The sequence below is a fragment of the Leishmania braziliensis genome (genome assembly GCF_000002845.2).
Source record: "Leishmania braziliensis MHOM/BR/75/M2904 contig, possible fusion of chromosomes 20 and 34".
NCBI lineage: Eukaryota > Euglenozoa > Kinetoplastea > Trypanosomatida > Trypanosomatidae > Leishmania > Leishmania braziliensis.
The window spans coordinates 666,019-682,869 of NC_017948.1; the positions used below are offsets into that span (position 1 = coordinate 666,019).

Consider the following 16,851-nt stretch of genomic DNA (forward strand, 5'->3'; position numbering starts at 1 on the left):
ATGGGCACCCGGTGGGGGAGGCTTCCCCGGTACCGGTGCCAGGCCATAAGAAAAAAAAACATGCGCGCAGGTAAAACATCGAATATGGAACTCGATGCCATTTACGACGCATACCTTCCAAAGAAACGGATCGTTCCGTCGGACACGATGGCGCACCTTGATTGGAAACGCGCGCAGCAACTCAAGGCAAAGGTACACCGTCACGGCGTAGTGTATTTCCCCATCTTCATTATGAAGCACTGGATCGCAGGGCTTTTGGAGAAAGGGACGCGGGACTCAGCAGAAATACAGCTGAGAATCCTCGACTCCGCACCTTCTCCCATAGTGGAAGATAAGCTACGTAAGCACTTGAATATGGTCTGGCCAGCTTTGCGTTTGGTGAATGAATTTTCACCACGTCAGGAACGCTATAGCGACGACTGCGGTTTGTACATGTCTGCCGTATTTTTCGGCGATCATCTGGACATACAAATCGACCATAGCCGAGATATGGCAAAGCGCATGCGGCGCCTGCTGTACGCAGCGTCGAAACACCGTCCGCCACGCGAATATTTCTTCGAGAAAATGAGGAAAATTCTGACGAACCACCCGGTGTCACGGAAAGATTTCTTTTACAACGAAATCGAGCACAAGCCGTGGTTGAAGAAAACCACGGTGGACCGTGAGGACACTTTCCACTTGGGTGGTGGCGAGAGGCGCGCAACGAAATCCACGAACCCGAAACGGGATTCCAGGCGCGCAAACCAGCCAAAAGCACGTGCTCCACAGCCACCTCCTCGACAAAAGAAAAAGGAGGAAACAGGGCGCAAAAAGATGGACCGGGCTGAGCGCACAAAGCGCAAGCCACAGACGCCTGTACCCGCGTCAAAAGCACCTTCTCGTAAACGTCCGGAGAGATCCTCAATGGATGCTCCACTCCCACGGCGAAAAGCCGCGAGGAACAGTGACAGGAGAACACCAGCGAATTCCTCAGGTAGGAATGGAAACAAAACACGTTCTCTAAACTCGAGCGAATTTCCATCCGAGGATGAGGATCTGCCGGTGATCGACCTCCCGTGGAGGAAGAAAAACTCCGTCACACGTACGCCTGAGCATGCGCCAAACGACGCCACGGTGAGCTCAGAAGGCATTATCCCGACGAACGTGTCACCACACGTTCAGCATGGGAAATGCATTTCTGAGTGGACAGAAATCACCCTCGCGGAGGCGAACAAACATGCCAGAAAGGTGTACGAAGCAGTCCTGGATCACCTGTGGGCTGCGACGGCTCTGGCGCGAGTGGGCGACGGTGTGGCACACGGTCTGACCGACACGGCGGTGGGACAGCAACGCGTGAGGCACAAGCTGACACCACTGCAGCCTTACAGCGTCCAAGAGATGCTGAAGCTTCTCCGAAAGAAGATCCACATGGTCGATGCCTCGCCGACCGACCCGAATGGGGTGATTCTTCGAGAAGAACACCGAAGCGAGGAGGTGACCCTCGACTCCTCAATCGACGAACTGTACCTTGTCCGTGGACCGTCGTTACCGACATTATACGACGTGATTAAAGGATACAGGTTTCTGCTTGGCGCATGTCTCCGTGAGGCGCCGGCAGATGTGAATGGCGTGCGCTATCCGAGTCATTACGTTCTCACAAAGGACGCCTCGGAGGCAACGGTGGGAGTCTACGTTCCAGCGACGTGGACGCACTACCAATCGTCGAAGAGACAGCGTGCCCCACGTCACGCGTCACGATACATTCCTCTTCCGCGAAGTGCGGCATCAGAGGCACACCAGGATCCGTCCGATGGCCAACGGCCGCGCCTGGTGAAGAGAAAAAGATGGCCAGGCGACGGCGCCGGAAGGGACCCACTCCAAGAGGACGAGGAGGACGGCGCGACGTACAGGACTCCAGGAAACCAGAAGGGTGATGGGTACGCGGACGTCGACGCGAACATCTCGGCAGAGGCAATGCGCGCTCTCGAAAGCCTCCGCTCCAATCCTTTAAACATGCAGGGCAGGCCTCTTTCAAAAAACGAAGAGGCAGAGGTCTGCCCGAGAAACTGGTTCCTCTTCGCCGCGAAACCGCCACACATCTCACAGCTCGCATGGAACTTGGTGAGGCCCGACACCCGCGCACACCACTTGCGATGGTTGACGCGAATCAAGTCGATGAACTCGGAACAGATGCTCATGCGCTTTCCGGCGGCATGCATCGACTTGATTCTGTCGACCGCAAGGGCCCGCAAATGGAAGTGGGCAACCACCGCGAAGGCCTTTGCCGCGGTAGCGGGTGCGCTGCGCGACCTGCCGCTCTACTCGACGCAGACGCGGGGTATTCGCCTCCAGGACGATCCCGAGTGGCGAAGCGCTTTTGGCACGGTGCAGCGTTACATGAAGGAGTCGGTGCCGGATGCGCCTCCCTTCGTTTCGCGTCAACAGGTCGAGAGGATCTCCAAACGGCTCCGGTTAGGCCATCCACGCGCCGCGCTGTTCCTCGCCATGATGTGGGGATTCGCAGCACGAGCGTGCGACATTTCCACGCTCCGAGCAAAGGACGTGACGCTGTTCCCGGGTACATCGACGGATACATACGTGAAGGTCACGCTGACGATCCGCAAGGGAAAGGGTGCCAAAACACGTGGCCCATACCCGATCCCATCGATGCTAACGAGGGACCTCGCAGCGACGCTGCAGGAGATGCTGGTCGAGAAAAGACCATCCGAGGAGCTTTTCTCACCACACGTGGAGGAGCTGCGGGCGCTGATCGCCCAGGAGGTGCGAACAGAGATGCGAGGTGCACAGCTGCCCTCGATCCGAAAAGGCGCGCTCCGTTGTATGGCGGAAGCGGGTGTCCCGTTGAAGGACCTGATGATGATTTCCGGGCACGCGAAGCAGGCCACGCTGCTGCGCTATCTTGGGTATGGCCAGCAGCCTACGGTGGAGGCCGAGACCGCAAGGGACAACGCCGGAAGAGCGCTATTCCAGACCCTCTAGAGGCGGCGGCTTCCGTGTTCCGTTTTCGATCGCAAGAGTCATCGTGCGCGAATCTCGGAATCGCACCACAGGAGGTGTCGGCCATGGTGGACCAGATGTCCGGTTTCATCCAAGTGCTGACGGAGCGACCGGCACTCGTGAAGCAGTGGCCGCTGCACCTGAAACGGAACACACCACTGGACATGGATACCGTGCTCGCGATGCCGACAAAACGCGCCTCAACGAAGCGGTTTCTCCAGCGAATCCAGTGCTTTCTGGATCCCTCCTTCTACGATGGGTTGCGGACGTCGAGGACCATCAAAAAGTGCGTGCTCACAACGGCGGAAATCCAACAGGCGGTCGAGATGGGCAAGTTCGAACCGTGCCCGATCAGCGACATCGGCGCCCAGGTGCAATTGCCAGAGGGCATGCACGGCGTGAACGTCTTCACGGTGCCGGAGCTGAAAGGACGACGACGCCTCATCACGGAGCCCCTGCTGAACCGCGTGATCCCCAAACATCACGTCCCGCGCGTCCACTACGACACGCGCCTCGGAAGACGACAGCGGCTGCGATACGCCCGTTACATGCTACAGATCGACTTCGAAGCTTATTACGACGCTATCCCGATCGCGGCGACACTCCGTAACAAGTTCGTTTTTCGAGCCAGGCATGACGGGCGATACTACCGCCTTCGTACTCTCCCGACCGGCGCGCTATGGAGCGTTGCCGTCGGCCAGGCGGTGACGTGGACGATTGTCGACATCGACACGCCCGTCACCATCACCACGCTCATCGACAACATTCTCGTGGCCGCACGCGAAGGCCAGGAGCGTGAGTTTGTGCTCGCGGTGCGCACGGTCGTCGCACGCATCAAGGCGGCGAACCTGATGACGTCACCAAACCGGGACGAGCTGGAGGCGATGTCGGACGAGGAAATCCTGCAGCTGGCGAGTGCCAACACCGTTTTTCTCGGTGAAGAATACACATGGAATGGCCGAGAGCGTCTGATCCGCAACTCGGTGAAGACGGTGGCGAAGATGAAGCTTGCGCTCCAAAAGACCAGCCACACCATACGCAGTCTGGCCTCGCTCATCTCGCTGATCTTCTTCGCGCTCCACACCACGCAAATGAACCCCGCACGGGCATTCAAGCTGCTGAGAGCCTACCGAGGCATATACCGGCTGACGTTCCGCGGGTACGACTGGGACGACGCGGTGCCGTACATCGACTCCTCCGTGGCGCGGTCGCTGCAGGAGATCGGCGGCGCACTGGTACAGAATCCGTGGTGGAAAATCTCGGACGAGAGACACCCAACGACGGACGAGGCGACCTATGACGCGGTGGCCTTCACCGACGCGTCGCTGGAGGGGTGGGGTGCTGTACTTCACCTTCGCGACGCGGGCGCCACAGAAATGTGGACCTATCGGCAGCGCTGGACCGAGGACCTGGAACGGCAACTCGGCGGCGACGACGGCGAGGCGGAACGCGTCCTCGAAAAACTGCGCCAGTACCAGCTGCGTCGCCGCGTCCGCTCGGGTGGCCGGTTCGAGGACCCAGACCTGCAGGCAGACCGCTTCCAGGCGCGGTACTCGGCACACGCGGAACCACGCGCGGCTCAACTAATGCTGCGACACCTGGTGGAGCACCACAGGGTTCCCAACGGAGCGCGAATCGCGCTTGCCACGGACCACCGTGCGATTGTCATTGCGCAGAAACACCTGAACGGTTTCGGCGGCATTGGCAGAGGCTACGCCTTGAACAAACTTTTCGAGTACACCTACGACCTCTGGTACAACAGAGGGATCGACGTAGTCTTTTTCTACGTCGAGGGTGCGCGGAATCCGGCGGACGCCTACTCGCGACACTTCGGGGTGGACGCGACAGGATCGCTGGAGGTTCACCGGGTTGAACCGTTTGGCGTGCCGTTCCTCCGGCACACGTGGTGCCCGCTATGCGAAGAGCGGCGCCGCGAGGAGGGCGGCGAGATATGATCGTCACCAGAAACATCCGAGGGGAGCCGGAACCTGACGGCCGACTCTCCGGAGGACGGTGCGACGACATCGCTCACAAGTTATGGATGGCTAACCGCGTGCTATGGGGGGGAGGCTTCCCCGGTACCGGTGCCAAGCCATAAGAAAAAGCACACGAAAGAAGTCCAAGACGACTTGATGTGCTCCTCACGCGACTGAACGCGGTAGAGGAGGCCGGCGGCATAATCATGACGCGGCGCCGCGGTCGTGGTTGCGTGCCTGCCTTGCCGCTTCCCAATGGGGTCGCGAAGATTAGTTCCATACCCATCTGCCTTCCACAAATCTTTCTCCCTTCTCGCCCTTTACTTGTCTTCAAGAAATCCATATCTTCGCGAGCACCCTATCACACAGGACGGTGGCATTAGGGTTAGGGTTAGGGTTAGGGTTAGGGTTCCATTGGCGGCGTGTAAAACCACAAAGGCAATCGAATGGCACTTGACCTTATAGTTGGCCGGGTTAATTTGTCTGGGCAAAAGAACTGGAAGGGGGATGGGGGTGGTTGGTGGGATGTGGTGATGGATTTGCGAAATATACAGGCTGGGTGCCATAATGTTTCCCGATTGGAAATTATGGCCACAGGTCGGAAATATGTGTTTCTGTTATGAATGAGTCCTCGAACCGGCCACCCGAGCGGACGCGGCGACGCAGCTGGTACTGGCGCAGTTTTTCGAGGACGCGTTCCGCCTCGCCGTCGTCGCCGCCGAGTTGCCGTTCCAGGTCCTCGGTCCAGCGCTGCCGATAGGTCCACATTTCTGTGGCGCCCGCGTCGCGGAGGTGAAGTACAGCACCCCACCCTTCCAGCGACGCGTCGGTGAAGGCCACCGCGTCATAGGTCGCCTCGTCCGTCGTTGGGTGTCTCTCGTCCGAGATTTTCCACCACGGATTCTGCACCAGTGCGCCGCCGATCTCCTGCAGCGACCGCGCCACGGAGGAGTCGATGTACGGCACCGCGTCGTCCCAGTCGTACCCGCGGAACGTCAGCCGGTATAGGCCTCGGTAGGCTCTCAGCAGCTTGAATGCCCGTGCGGGGTTCATTTGCGTGGTATGGAGCGCGAAGAAGATCAGCGAGATGAGCGAGGCCAGACTGCGTATGGTGTGGCTGGTCTTTTGGAGCGCAAGCTTCAGCTTCGCCACCGTCTTCACCGAGTTGCGGATCAGCCGCTCTCGGCCATTCCATGTGTATTCTTCACCGAGAAAAACGGTGTTGGCACTCGCCAGCTGCAGGATTTCCTCGTCCGACATCGCCTCCAGCTCGTCCCGGTTGGGTGACGTCATCAGGTTCGCCGCCTTGATGCGTGCGACGACCGTGCGCACCGCGAGCACAAACTCACGCTCCTGACCTTCGCGTGCGGCCACGAGAATGTTGTCGATGAGCGTGGTGATGGTGACGGGCGTGTCGATGTCGACAATCGTCCACGTTACCGCCTGGCCGACGGCAACGCTCCATAGCGCGCCGGTCGGGAGAGTACGAAGGCGGTAGTATCGCCCGTCATGCCTGGCTCGAAAAACGAACTTGTTACGGAGTGTCGCCGCGATCGGGATAGCGTCGTAATAAGCTTCGAAGTCGATCTGTAGCATGTAACGGGCGTATCGCAGCCGCTGTCGTCTTCCGAGGCGCGTGTCGTAGTGGACGCGCGGGACGTGATGTTTGGGGATCACGCGGTTCAGCAGGGGCTCCGTGATGAGGCGTCGTCGTCCTTTCAGCTCCGGCACCGTGAAGACGTTCACGCCGTGCATGCCCTCTGGCAATTGCACCTGGGCGCCGATGTCGCTGCTCGGGCACGGTTCGAACTTGCCCATCTCGACCGCCTGTTGGATTTCCGCCGTTGTGAGCACGCACTTTTTGATGGTCCTCGACGTCCGCAACCCATCGTAGAAGGAGGGATCCAGAAAGCACTGGATTCGCTGGAGAAACCGCTTCGTTGAGGCGCGTTTTGTCGGCATCGCCAGCACGGTATCCATGTCCAGTGGTGTGTTCCGTTTCAGGTGCAGCGGCCACTGCTTCACGAGTGCCGGTCGCTCCGTCAGCACTTGGATGAAACCGGACATCTGGTCCACCATGGCCGCCACCTCCTGTGGTGCGATTCCGAGATTCGCGCACGATGACTCTTGCGATCGAAAACGGAACACGGAAGCCGCCGCCTCTAGAGGGTCTGGAATAGCGCTCTTCTGGCGTTGTCCCTTGCGGTCTCGGCCTCCACCGTAGGCTGCTGGCCATACCCAAGATAGCGCAGCAGCGTGGCCTGCTTCGCGTGCCCGGAAATCATCATCAGGTCCTTCAACGGGACACCCGCTTCCGCCATACAACGGAGCGCACCTTTCCGGATCGAGGGCAGCTGTGCACCTCGCATCTCTGTTCGCACCTCCTGGGCGATCAGCGCCCGCAGCTCCTCCACGTGTGGTGAGAAGAGCTCCTCGGATGGTTTCTTCTGGACCAGCATCTCCTGCTGCGTCGCTGCAAGGTCCCTCGTCAGCACCGACGGGATCGGGTATGGGCCACGTGTTTTGGCACCCTTTCCCTTGCGGATCGTCAGCGTGACCTTCACGTATGTATCCGTCGATGTACCCGGGAACAGCGTCACGTCCTTCGCTCGGAGCGTGGAAATGTCGCACGCTCGCGCTGCGAATCCCCACATCATGGCGAGGAACAGCGCGGCGCGTGGATGGCCTAACCGGAGCCGTTTGGAGATCCTCTCGACCTGTGGACGCGAAACGAAGGGAGGCGCATCCGGCACCGACTCCTTCATGTAACGCTGCACCGTGCCAAAAGCGCTTCGCCACTCGGGATCGTCCTGGAGGCGAATACCCCGCGTCTGCGTCGAGTAGAGCGGCAGGTCTCGCAGCGCACCCGCCACCGCGGCAAAGGCCTTCGCGGTCGTTGCCCACTTCCATTTCCGGGCCCGTGCGGTCGACAGAATCAAGTCGATGCATGCCGCCGGAAAGCGCATGAGCATCTGTTCCGAGTTCATCGACTTGATTCGCGTCAACCATCGCAAGTGGTGTGCGCGAGTGTCGGGCCGCACAAGACTCCATGCCAGCTGTGAGATGTGTGGCGGTTTCGCGGCGAAGAGGAACCAGTTTCTCGGGCAGACCTCTGCCTCTTCGTTTTTTGAAAGAGGCCTGCCCTGCATGTTTAAAGGATTGGAGCGGAGGCTTTCGAGAGCGCGCATTGCCTCTGCCGAGATGTTCGCGTCGACGTCCGCATATCCATCACCCTTCTGGTTTCCTGGAGTCCTGTACGTCGCGCCGTCCTCCTCGTCCTCTTGGAGTGGGTCCCTTCCGGCGCCGTCGCCTGGCCATCTTTTTCTCTTCACCAGGCGCGGCCGTTGGCCATCGGACGGATCCTGGTGTGCCTCTGATGCCGCACTTCGCGGAAGAGGAATGTATCGTGACGCGTGACGTGGGGCACGCTGTCTCTTCGACGATTGGTAGTGCGTCCACGTCGCTGGAACGTAGACTCCCACCGTTGCCTCCGAGGCGTCCTTTGTGAGAACGTAATGACTCGGATAGCGCACGCCATTCATATCTGCCGGCGCCTCACGGAGACATGCTCCTAGCAGAAACCTGTATCCTTTAATCACGTCGTATAATGTCGGTAACGACGGTCCACGGACAAGGTACAGTTCGTCGATTGAGGAGTCGAGGGTCACCTCCTCGCTTCGGTTTTCTTCTCGAAGAATCACCCCATTCGGGTCGGTCGGCGAGGCATCGACCATGTGGATCTTCTTTCGGAGAAGCTTCAGCATCTCTTGGACGCTGTAAGGCTGCAGTGGTGTCAGCTTGTGCCTCACGCGTTGCTGTCCCACCGCTGTGTCGGTCAGACCGTGTGCCACACCATCGCCGACTCGCGCCAGAGCCGTCGCAGCCCACAGGTGATCCAGGACTGCTTCGTACACCTTTCTGGCATGTTTGTTCGCCTCCGCGAGGGTGATTTCTGTCCACTCAGAAATGCATTTCCCATGCTGAACGTGTGGTGACACGTTCGTCGGGATAATGCCTTCTGAGCTCACCGTGGCGTCGTTTGGCGCATGCTCAGGTGTACGTGTGACGGAGTTTTTCTTCCTCCACGGGAGGTCGATCACCGGCAGATTCTCATCCTCGGATGGAAATTCGCTCGAGTTTAGAGAGCGTGTTTTGTCTCCATTCCTACCTGTTGCGGATCTACCTGAGGAACTCGCTGGTGTTCTCCTGTCACTTTTCCTCGCGGCTTTTCGCCGTGGGAGTGGAGCATCCATTGCGGATCTCTCCGGACGTTTACGAGAAGGTGCTTTTGACGCGGGTACAGGCGTCTGTGGCGTGCGCTTTGGGCGCTCAGCCCGGTCCATCTTTGTGCGCACCGTTTCCTCCTTTTTCTTTTGCCGAGGAGGTGGCTTTGGAGAACGTGCTTTCGGCTGGTTTGCGCGCCTGGAATCCCGTTTCGGGTTCGTGGATTTCGTTGCGCGCCTTTCGCCACCACCCAAGTGAAAAGTGTCTTCACGGTTCGCCGTGGTTTTCTTCAACCACGGCTTGTGCTCGATTTCGTTGTAGAAGAAATCCTTCCGTGACACCGGGTGGTTCGTCAGAATTTTCCTCATTTTCTCGAGGAAATATTCGCGTGGCGGGTGGTGTTTTGACGCCGCGTACAGGAGGCGCCGCATGCACTTTGCCATGTCGTGGCTATGGTCGATTTGTATGTCCAGATGAACGCCGAAAAATACGGCAGACATGTACAAACCGCAGTCGTCGCTATAGCGTTCCTGACGTGGTGAAAATTCATTCACCAAACGCAAAGCTGGCCAGACCATTTTGAAGTGCTTACGCAGTTTTTCTTCCACTATGGGAGAAGGTGCGGAGTCCAGGATGCTCAGCTGTATTTCTGCTGAGTCCCGCGTCCCTTTCTCCAAAAGCCCTGCGATCCAGTGCTTCATAATGAAGATTGGGAAAAACACCACGCCGTGACGGTGCACCTTTGCCTTGAGTTGTTGCGCGCGTTTCCAATCAAGGTGCACCATCGTGTCCGACGGAACGATCCATTTCTTAGGGAGGTACGCTTTGTAGATCACATCGAGTTCGATGTTCGATGTTTTCCCCTCGCGCATGTCACCGCCCCACATTTCTTTTGCAAATGACCTTGCGATACCGAATGTGGTTTGCCTCTTGTGTGCGGTGGCCTCCTGCGAAACGTCGGCTGTGGCTCCGTCGGGCGTTAGTTTTTTGACCCGTCCTGTGCCTCGCCTCCGCGGTAAAACTTACGTCGGTTGTCTCCGGCGTTTCCTCGGTAACCGTTTCGTTGGCCTGTGCCTCTTCCGTTGTGTTTTGCCGGACCATAGGTATAGTCGTTTGAATTTTGGTAATCGTGCTGGCTCTGGCTATTCCTCGGAATCCGCTGTCCGAATTTTTGTTCTTTCAGGCATTGTGAAAGCAAGTCTTTCATTTTTAGTAGGTTTTCTTCAGTGAGTCCCGAGAGTGCTTCGAATCCTGCCATGTCCAGTGCTCCGATCTGTGTCCCGTCGGCTCCGAGAATTGGCGCGTATGGCGCGCCTCCTTCTAGGATATCTGACCCGTCTCTGTTCGGAGCCCGGTAGGTATCACACGGATGTTTTCGGTGCACTCCGCTGCCCTCAACTGTTCTTGGTCCTGCTTGACTTTCGCTGTGTGCCTTTTCGAAAGTGATGCGGTTGAGGTGCTCTAACCTGTCCGTTTCGGGAACCAAAGGCACTTCGACCCGTGTCAAAACTTTTCTCCATTGCCGCATTCCTCCTGCACTGGTTTGTGCGATTTGCGTGTTGTATGCGAGTAAACGTGACGTAATGGGCTCGTCCACAAACATGGCCAACCATGCTGCAATACGTTGGTCGGCGGTGGCTTTTTGTGCCCGTGGTCCCGTCAAGCCCAGCAGAGTCGCGGTAGTGATGGCAATAACGGGTGTCATCTGTTTCGCTACGATTGTTGCCTCCATTTTGACTTTGTATCCCTCCAGTGCGTTTTTTGAGGCTTCTATGTTATCCCAAATTTCTTCCCACCTTTCTTCCACGTCCAGCACTTGTTGGATTTCTTTGTTTGCGAACAACTTCTGGGCGTCCATCACTTCCTTCTTGATATTTTTTGTTGTGGGATCTGCTGCGCCAACACTCCTCAGTAGTGATTTTGTCATACCCTTACAGGCGAAATGAAAATCGGCATCTGTCATACCGCCTTCGCGGTATAATTTTCTTGTGAGTTCTGCCGTCATCTTTGTAGCCTCCTCTGCGACGAATAATTCGAGGTACTCATCCAGCTCTTTCTCGGTTAGTCGTTTGTCGGACATTTCCGATGTAGGTGAGTCGGAGGAAAGGGAAACCGTGCGCTTTTGTCGCAGAGATTCGAGTATGTGCCTGGAGAAACGTTTCTGAATATGTAGTCGTTTTTCCGTCGCTGGCCGCATGAACTCCACTTAGTGTGATTACTATATACATTTGGAGAAGAGATAAAGGGACAAAGGTAAAGTAAGAATCCATAGAAACAGATGCAAGTACATATTTGCCGACCTGTGGCCATAATTTCCAATCGGGAAACATTATGGTACACAGACGGTCACACATCACAAGTGGAAGTGAGGAGTCGGTTTCCGAGACACACACACTCACTCAGGATTCCTTTTCCACGGATACAAGAAACCGATTCAGCTATCGGTCAAATTTCCCAGATCCAACACCACATCCCACCATCCACCACCACCCCACCCCCTATAAGGTCAAGTGCCATTCGATTGCCTTTGTGGTTTTACACGCCGCCAATGGAACCCTAACCCTAACCCGTCTACCCTGGCACTCGCCCTCGGGAGGATTTCTCCAGTACAGTGGGAGAGCGTGTCGCAAGGATTCAATTGGCGGCGTGTAAAACCACAAAGGCAATCGAATGGCACTTGACCTTATAGGGGGTGGGGTGGTGGTGGATGGTGGGATGTGGTGTTGGATCTGGGAAATTTGACCGATAGCTGAATCGGTTTCTTGTATCCGTGGAAAAGGAATCCTGAGTGAGTGTGTGTGTCTCGGAAACCGACTCCTCACTTCCACTTGTGATGTGTGACCGTCTGTGTACCATAATGTTTCCCGATTGGAAATTATGGCCACAGGTCGGCAAATATGTACTTGCCTCTGTTTCTATGGATTCTTACTTTACTGTTGTCCCTCTATCTCTTCTCCAAATGTATATAGTAATCACACTAAGTGGAGTTCATGCGGCCAGCGACGGAAAAACGACTACATATTCAGAAACGTTTCTCCAGAAACTACTCGAATCTCTGCGACAAAAGCGCACGTTTTCCCTTTCCTCCGACTCACCTACATCGGAAATGTCCGACAAACGACTAACCGAGAAAGAACTGGATGAGTACCTCGAATTATTCGTCGCAGAGGAGGCTACAAAGATGACGGCAGAACTCACAAGAAAATTATACCGCGAAGGCGGTATGACAGATGCCGATTTTCATTTCGCCTGTAAGGGTATGACAAAATCACTACTGAGGAGTGTTGGCGCAGCAGATCCCACAACAAAAAATATCAAGAAGGAAGTGATGGACGCCCAGAAGTTGTTCGCAGACAAAGAAATCCAACAAGTGCTGGACGTGGAAGAAAGGTGGGAAGAAATATGGGATAACATAGAAGCCTCAAAAAACCCACTGGAGGGATACAAAGTCAAAATGGAGGCAGCAATCGTAGCGAAACAAATGACACCCGTTATTGCCATCACTACCGCGACTCTGCTGGGCTTGACGGGACCACGGGCACAAAAAGCCACCGCCGACCAACGTATTGCAGCATGGTTGGCCATGTTTGTGGACGAGCCCATGACGTCACGTTTACTCGCATACAACACGCAAATCGCACAAACCAGTGCAGGAGGAATGCGGCAATGGAGAAAAGTTTTGACACGGGTCGAAGTGCCTTTGGTTCCCGAAACGGACAGGTTAGAGCACCTCAACCGCATCACTTTCGAAAAGGCACACAGCGAAAGTCAAGCAGGACCAAGAACAGTTGAGGGCAGCGGAGTGCACCGAAAACATCCGTGTGATACCTACCGGGCTCCGAACAGAGACGGGTCAGATATCCTAGAAGGAGGCGCGCCATACGCGCCAATTCTCGGAGCCGACGGGACACAGATCGGAGCACTGGACATGGCAGGATTCGAAGCACTCTCGGGACTCACTGAAGAAAACCTACTAAAAATGAAAGACTTGCTTTCACAATGCCTGAAAGAACAAAAATTCGGACAGCGGATTCCGAGGAATAGCCAGAGCCAGCACGATTACCAAAATTCAAACGACTATACCTATGGTCCGGCAAAACACAACGGAAGAAGCACAGGCCAACGAAACGGTTACCGAGGAAACGCCGGAGACAACCGACGTAAGTTTTTCCGCGGAGGCGAGGCACAGGACGGGTCAAAAAACTAACGCCCGACGGAGCCACAGCCGACGTTTCGCAGGAGGCCACCGCACACAAGAGGCAAACCACATTCGGTATCGCAAGGTCATTTGCAAAAGAAATGTGGGGCGGTGACATGCGCGAGGGGAAAACATCGAACATCGAACTCGATGTGATCTACAAAGCGTACCTCCCTAAGAAACGGATCGTTCCGTCGGACACGATGGTGCACCTTGATTGGAAACGCGCGCAACAACTCAAGGCAAAGGTGCACCGTCACGGCGTAGTGTTTTTCCCAATCTTCATTATGAAGCACTGGATCGCAGGGCTTTTGGAGAAAGGGACGCGGGACTCAGCAGAAATACAGCTGAGCATCTTCGACTCCGCACCTTCTCCCATAGTGGAAGAAAAACTGCGTAAGCACTTCAAAATGGTCTGGCCAGCTTTGCGTTTGGTGAATGAATTTTCACCACGTCAGGAACGCTATAGCGACGACTGCGGTTTGTATATGTCTGCCGTATTTTTCGGCGTTCATCTGGACATACAAATCGACCATAGCCACGACATGGCAAAGTGCATGCGGCGCCTGCTGTACGCGGCGTCGAAACACCACCCGCCACGCGAATATTTCCTCGAAAAAATGAGGAAAATTCTGACGAACCACCCGGTGTCACGGAAAGATTTCTTCTACAACGAAATCGAGCACAAACCGTGGTTGAAGAAAACCACGGTGGACCGTGAGGACACTTTCCACTTGGGTGGTGGCGAAAGGCGCGCAACGAAATCCACGAACCCGAAACGGGATTCCAGGCGCGCAAACCAGCCGAAAGCACGTGCTCCAAAGCCACCTCCTCGGCAAAAGAAAAAGGAGGAAACGGTGCGCACAAAGATGGACCGGGCTGAGCGCACAAAGCGCACGCCACAGACGCCTGTACCCGCGTCAAAAGCACCTTCCCGTAAACGTCCCGAGAGATCCGCAATGGATGCTCCACTCCCACGGCGAAAAGCCGCGAGGAAAAGTGACAGGAGAACACCCGCGAGTTCCTCAGGTAGATCCGCAACAGGTAGGAATGGAAACAAAACACGCTCTCTAAACTCGAGCGAATTTCCATCCGAGGATGAGGATCTGCCGGTGATCGACCTCCCGTGGAGGAAGAAAAACTCCGTCACACGTACGCCTGAGCATGCGCCAAACGACGCCACGGTGAGCTCAGAAGGCATTATCCCGACGAACGTGTCACCACACGTTCAGCATGGGAAATGCATTTCTGAGTGGACAGAAATCACCCTCGCGGAGGCGAACAAACATGCCAGAAAGGTGTACGAAGCAGTCCTGGATCACCTGTGGGCTGCGACGGCTCTGGCGCGAGTCGGCGATGGTGTGGCACACGGTCTGACCGACACAGCGGTGGGACAGCAACGCGTGAGGCACAAGCTGACACCACTGCAGCCTTACAGCGTCCAAGAGATGCTGAAGCTTCTCCGAAAGAAGATCCACATGGTCGATGCCTCGCCGACCGACCCGAATGGGGTGATTCTTCGAGAAGAAAACCGAAGCGAGGAGGTGACCCTCGACTCCTCAATCGACGAACTGTACCTTGTCCGTGGACCGTCGTTACCGACATTATACGACGTGATTAAAGGATACAGGTTTCTGCTTGGCGCATGTCTCCGTGAGGCGCCGGAAGATATGAATGGTGTGCGCTATCCGAGTCATTACGTTCTCACAAAGGACGCCTCGGAGGCAACGGTGGGAGTCTACGTTCCAGCGACGTGGACGCACTACCAATCGTCGAAGAGACAGCGTGCCCCACGTCACGCGTCACGATACATTCCTCTTCCGCGAAGTGCGGCATCAGAGGCACACCAGGATCCGTCCGATGGCCAACGGCCGCGCCTGGTGAAGAGAAAAAGATGGCCAGGCGACGGCGCCGGAAGGGACCCACTCCAAGAGGACGAGGAGGACGGCGTGACGTACAGGACTCCAGGAAACCAGAAGGGTGATGGATATGCGGACGTCGACGCGAACATCTCGGCAGAGGCAATGCGCGCTCTCGAAAGCCTCCGCTCCAATCCTTTAAACATGCAGGGCAGGCCTCTTTCAAAAAACGAAGAGGCAGAGGTCTGCCCGAGAAACTGGTTCCTCTTCGCCGCGAAACCGCCACACATCTCACAGCTCGCATGGAACTTGGTGAGGCCCGACACTCGCGCACACCACTTGCGATGGTTGACGCGAATCAAGTCGATGAACTCGGAACAGATGCTCATGCGCTTTCCGGCGGCATGCATCGACTTGATTCTGTCGACCGCAAGGGCCCGCAAATGGAAGTGGGCAACCACCGCGAAGGCCTTTGCCGCGGTAGCGGGTGCGCTGCGCGACCTGCCGCTCTACTCGACGCAGACGCGGGGTATTCGCCTTCAGGACGATCCCGAGTGGCGAAGCGCTTTTGGCACGGTGCAGCGTTACATGAAGGAGTCGGTGCCGGATGCGCCTCCCTTCGTTTCGCGTCCACAGGTCGAGAGGATCTCCAAACGGCTCCGCTTAGGCCATCCACGCGCCGCGCTGTTCCTCGCCATGATGTGGGGATTCGCAGCACGAGCGTGCGACATTTCCACGCTCCGAGCGAAGGACGTGACGCTTTTCCCGGGAGCATCGACAGATACATACGTGAAGGTCACGCTGACGATCCGCAAGGGAAAGGGTGCCAAAACACGCGGCCCTTACCCGGTCCCATCGATGCTAACGAGGGACCTCGCAGCGACGCTGCAGGAGATGCTGGTCCAGAAGAAACCATCCGAGGAGCTCTTTGCACCACACGTGGAGGAGCTGCGGGCGCTGATCGCCCAGGAGGTGCGAAGAGAGATGCGAGGTGCACAGCTGCCCTCGATCCGGAAAGGTGCGCTCCGTTGTATGGCGGAAGCGGGTGTCCCGTTGAAGGACCTGATGATGATTTCCGGGCACGCGAAGCAGGCCACGCTGCTGCGCTATCTTGGGTATGGCCAGCAGCCTACGGTGGAGGCCGAGACCGCAAGGGACAACGCCGGAAGAGCGCTATTCCAGACCCTCTAGAGGCTGCGGCTTCCGTGTTCCGTTTTCGATCGCAAGAGTCATCGTGCGCGAATCTCGGAATCGCACCACAGGAGGTGTCGGCCATGGTGGACCAGATGTCCGGTTTCATCCAAGTGCTGACGGAGCGACCGGCACTCGTGAAGCAGTGGCCGCTGCACCTGAAACGGAACACACCACTGGACATGGATACCGTGCTCGCGATGCCGACAAAACGCGCCTCAACGAAGCGGTTTCTCCAGCGAATCCAGTGCTTTCTGGATCCCTCCTTCTACGATGGGTTGAGGACCTCACGGACCATCAAAAAGTGTGCGCTCACAGCGGCAGAAATCCAACAGGCGGTCGAGATGGGCAAGTTCGAACCGTGCCCGATCAGCGACATCGGCGCCCAGGTGCAATTGCCAGAGGG

General features: G+C 56.7%; 3 protein-coding genes across 3 annotated transcripts; 2 read left to right on the top strand and 1 right to left on the bottom strand.

Moving 5' to 3' along the window:
- LBRM_20_6070 (TATE DNA Transposon) lies at positions 1–4,952 on the top strand (the record flags this gene model as incomplete). Its single annotated transcript, XM_003723108.1, is given in 2 exon segments — positions 1–2,976; positions 2,979–4,952. Coding segments are annotated over 2 exon segments (4,950 nt in total).
- A 606-nt stretch (positions 4,953–5,558) lies between these two features.
- Positions 5,559–10,069, bottom strand: LBRM_20_6080 (TATE DNA Transposon; the record flags this gene model as incomplete). Its single annotated transcript, XM_003723109.1, is given in 2 exon segments — positions 5,559–7,136; positions 7,139–10,069. Coding segments are annotated over 2 exon segments (4,509 nt in total).
- A 1,961-nt stretch (positions 10,070–12,030) lies between these two features.
- LBRM_20_6090 (TATE DNA Transposon) lies at positions 12,031–16,445 on the top strand (the record flags this gene model as incomplete). Its single annotated transcript, XM_003723110.1, is given in 2 exon segments — positions 12,031–13,401; positions 13,404–16,445. Coding segments are annotated over 2 exon segments (4,413 nt in total).
- Between the last annotated feature and the right edge of the window lie 406 nt (positions 16,446–16,851).